General features: G+C 36.6%; 1 protein-coding gene across 1 annotated transcript; it reads right to left on the reverse strand.

The window, feature by feature from the left end:
- Window positions 1-396: 396 nt before the first annotated feature.
- LOC145057360 (zinc finger BED domain-containing protein RICESLEEPER 2-like) lies at window positions 397-2,437 on the reverse strand. Its single transcript, XM_079005181.1, has 6 exons — window positions 2,226-2,437; window positions 1,671-2,141; window positions 1,481-1,574; window positions 745-1,284; window positions 530-550; window positions 397-411 (listed from the first exon to the last, which is right to left on the reverse strand). The coding sequence occupies exons 1-6, from the start codon at window positions 2,435-2,437 to the stop codon at window positions 397-399; spliced, it is 1,353 nt and encodes a 450-aa protein (XP_078861307.1).
- Window positions 2,438-4,749: the final 2,312 nt, after the last annotated feature.

A 4,749-nucleotide genomic window follows, 5' to 3' on the forward strand; every position in this document is an offset into this window, starting at 1 on the left:
CGGCTCGTTTCGAGCCCTAAATAATGAGCTTGAGATCGGCTCATGAAGTAATGCATAGGCTCGGGATCGGCTCGTTTTGTTTAACTGAGCCTAAACGAGCTTAAGCTTGGCTCGAGCTTGTTAAAAGCTCGTTTACAAAATGAATTTAAAAAAACCACGAATTTACATAATTTTCAACTATGTGCGGACTACGTAAATTCCAACCAAGATGCTTAAATAAAATCTTCAAATTACATAAGTTTTAAACTCCAACAAACAAACCTAAAATGTAATTAAATCACCCAAAAGAAAGTCTTCCTATCATGGAAGTTCAAATTACAAAAAATACTATAAAACTATTAAATTTTAACATAACATATTATCAAAACTCAAAATTCAATCTTCCTTGAAGCAAATTCAATCCAGCAAAATCTGCAAAATAAAACATTTTATGAGATGTGCAATATAATGTAATTAAACAACCAAGATTACAAGTAGAATAAAATGACTTACACCTTTAAGTATTATTTGTCCATGTAGGTAATAAAACCTCAATGGGCATTTCCTCCTTCTGTAAAAAGAACCCACCAACATGAACAAATATTAATAAATTTAAATATTCAATTGTTAGTTCATGTGTATTAAGTTTATCAAATGTACCTTCAGTTTTTTCTTGATTCCATAACGATGTCTAATCCAATCTCCTCCACAAATCAACTTTTGAACAGTGTCCGGTGCTAATGAAGATCAGTATGGATCAATTACTCTACCCCCAGCACTAAATGTTGCCTCAGATGCAACGGTAGAAATCGGGATTAAAAGCAAATCCATAACCATCTTTGATAAAACGCGGTACTTCAGTTTATGAACATTCCACCACTCCAAAGCCTTGAATGAATCCATTCCATTTTGTCCCTGGTTCCTATAAACACCTTCTTCCAAATACATATCTAATTCTGACTTTTCTGGTCTCTCCAAATCTGTATTTTTTATAAACTCCCTAAAAGCCTCCCATCCTGACCCGAGTGATGTTGTTTTTGACACTTCATTGCCTCCACATCCATTTGCAGGCGTTGCAGCTTCTCGGACTGATGCATCATGTATTTCCAAATACTCTTCATACATTTCATAAAGTGCTTTCTTGACTTCTTCAATGTTCTTTTCAGCATTGGAGTATATGGTTAGGAAACTAAATTCTACTAACTTCATTTTGAATCTTGGATCTAACACTGAAGCTATCGCCATAACAAGATGGCACTCCCCCCAATATTTGTCAAGCTTCTCCTTCATCTTAGTCACCATAGTCTTAATGAAATCATTTTTTGATAGAGCACCTTTATACAAAGTTTCTTTTACTCTAAACACCTCAATCAAATACAGATTGGATGTTGGATAATCACTTCTAGAAATGACATTCCTGCATACTTGAAAATAAGTTGCTTTAGTATTACCCATGATAAAATAATTAAAATAACACTTAAATAATAAAGGTAATATGCACCTTGAAAACCTTCAAGATTTCACATACACTCTCCACATGTGCCCACTCCTCATCATTAGGCAGGTGATGGAAATGTGGCTCGTACTCTGCAAATCTATGAAAATCAAAAAAAAAAACTTAGTGTGTGCAATATTTGAAAACCTAAAAATCACAACATTCAAAACTATTTTTATTAAAATCTAATGTATACCTTGGAAAAACATCTTTAAATTTTAATGCAACCGACAACATATCATAGGTTGAATTACATCGTGTTGGAACATCAAGCAATAACTTTCTATCTTGTATTTGCAGTTGATGTGCAATATTTGAAAATGTTTGAAGTCTCGCCTCAGAATTATTAATATATTTTATACCCTCACGAACTTCCCCGATAACAGAATCAATCATAGCAAGACCATCTGTCACAAGAATGTTCAAAATGTGTGCACAACATCTAACATGAAATAACCTACCACCACACGTGAGTTTTCTTACTCTAGAAAAAATTTCTTTCAGTCGTCTCAATGCCATGTCATTGTATGCAGCATTGTCTACAGATATCGTGAATATCTTGTCCTCAATTTCCCAATGCTTCCAACATTTATAAATACCATCAACAATATCAAGTCCGGTACCAGGAGGAGGAACATGTACAAAACTCAAGACACGTTTTTGCAATCTACAAAATCAAATCCAGATATCAATATAAATATATTAAATAAAATGGAAAAAGCTTATTAAAAAATATAGAAGGAAATCAAACCTCCAATTATGGTCAATAAAGTGCTCTGTGATAACCATGTACTCAATCTTCTGATGAGATGACTTCCAACAATCAGTGGTCAAACTGATTTTTGAGGTTGCTTTTATAAGAGCTTTTAGTATTTTTTTCTCATGCTCGTATATCTTAAAACAATATGATTTGGTTGAAGTCCTGCTTTTTTTCTCAAATAATGGAGTAGATGTGTTCATCATATACACGAATAAATCATCCTCCACAACAGAAAAAAGGTTGCTCAGTACCCAACACCCAAGTAGCTATTGCTTCTCTCATTTTGTTACTGTCATACTTTGCATTAGGCCTGATCAATGAAGGAAGCTTCTCATGTCCTGCATCCCCATCAGACCTAATATGTGGAAAATTCAATAAATTCTGCTTTTCTTCATAATCTTTATGTGGCTTGCATATAAGCAAGCGCCTTTTTAATGTTGATGTAGTCTCGCTATCACTATAAGTTAGCTTTGTTTTACAATGATTACACTGAGCTTTTTTGGTACCATTAGATAGAGCCACTATAGTAAAACCATCCCATGCCTTTGATGTTTTTTTCATTTTCGTTTCATTACTATTTCCTCTTCTCCCCCGTGGATTTCTACATTTTGGTGTTTATCACTGCCATTTTCGCTTGGAATATGATTATGAGGAGTTGGTTGTTCATCAGCATCTACATTTATGGGAGCAGATTGCTCCTTATTCTCAACCCCTTCCATTAGATCTAAACTCACATTACAATCCATAATATCTACAACATGGTTAATGAAAGAATATTTGTCAAAATTTGTACATTTAATAAGCATACTTAGTTCATCAGCATTCAACAATATACTTTCCTGTTAAGGGTCTTTAATTAATATCCAGTGAATAAGAATCTAGACTAAACAATTAAAATGGTATTTCAATCAAACCAAGTCAATATATCGCAGAGACAAACAATCAAAAAAAAATATCATTCAACTGCTCATAAAAGAGAACACACTGAGAAGTTAACCAGAAAAAGTAACCCAACAAAGCTATAAAGCCATTTTAACAAAACTATCAATGAAAATAGCCTACATCAGAATACGATGAGTGATAAGAAAATAATAACAAACTAGTGGACATGGGAAAAATACCAACAATGGAATCAATAGAAAAATAAGCTATTTTAACAAAGCTATCAACTGATGTGAGACAACAAAACCGAAGTAATCAAGAAATAATAAGCTATCATCAAATCAGTAGAAAAAAAAAATAGATGAGTGAACAATGGAAAAAAAAACATACTGTGAATTGTGAAGAATTGAAGATGACTGGCCGGTGTTCGGATGGACTGAAGGTGTTTAATGTCGGACGATGGTACTCGATGTCGGACAACAACGCTCGATCGGAAGGTAGACGTCGCTGGGAGATCGTCGTCTGGTACGTGCTTAGCAATCACTTGATTAGAATGTTCGAATCACAGCAGAAAGGAGTTAACGAGTCTCGATTGAAGGGCAGGGACGCAGGGTTGACGTGAGATGATGGAAGATCGTCGTATGGTGGTCTTTGTGGTATCGTGCTCGCCGACTCGCCGCCGATAACAATCGGATGAAAAGATTTTTCGAATGGGGAAGGAATGTGAATAGTGGCAGCTTCTTTTGATTTGAAATGAATGAAATTCCCTCGGTCCCTAATACCCAAAACCTAATTGTTAATTCAATAATTTTCCAAATATCTATTTTAATATATAAAATATAATTATAAAAAATAAAATATATTATATTTATATATAGGCTCGTTTAGGCTCGCGAGCCTAATCAATCTTTGTTAGACAGGCTCGAGCTCGAGCTCGTTTAATAAACAAGATTAAAGTCAGGCTCGAGCTCGGCTTGGGCTCGATAAAAAACCGATCTCGAGTCGAACTTTTACTGAGTCGATCTCGGGTAGCTCGCGAGTAGCTTGGCTCGTTTGCACCCCTACTCCCTGCTCATGTGGCCCGGTTGGCCACAACCGTAACATACCAAGCCTCCTACCCGACAAGCTCCACTATACGGCTTGCTACACTTGGAATAGCGGCCCGACCCTGCTAGCCTCTGCTGGGAGGATCAGAGGTCTTAGGCCTCTTAGCCTAACCCACTGTCATATAAACCTTCTCTGGCTTCCGCTTCGTCCGGAGCTCCAACTCAATTTCCCACTCATGGGCCTTCTCAATCATGTCATTCAGGGTTTTGCACCCTGAAAAGCTCACAAACTCCTAGATATCATTCCTCATCATAGCATGCTATCTTGTCTTCATCATCTCCTCATCAGCAACGTACTGTAGAACCAGTAATGCCCTCTCCCTGAACTTGGCAGTAATCTCCGTTATAGACTTCATAGTTTGGTGAAGGTCCTGGAACTCCCTCACCAGATGTTGCACCTCAATGGTCGATGCAAACTCCCGATCAAACCTCCACATAAAATCTTACCACGTCATCAGTGTCACATTCGCTGTCCCAACCTCATGGTAACATCCTCCAACTAGACTCGCGCCTGATCCCTCAGCATA

This window comes from Lactuca serriola, chromosome 1, assembly GCF_051521515.1.
Source record: "Lactuca serriola cultivar US96UC23 chromosome 1, Lser_US96UC23_V15, whole genome shotgun sequence".
NCBI classification, from domain to species: Eukaryota; Viridiplantae; Streptophyta; class Magnoliopsida; order Asterales; family Asteraceae; genus Lactuca; species Lactuca serriola.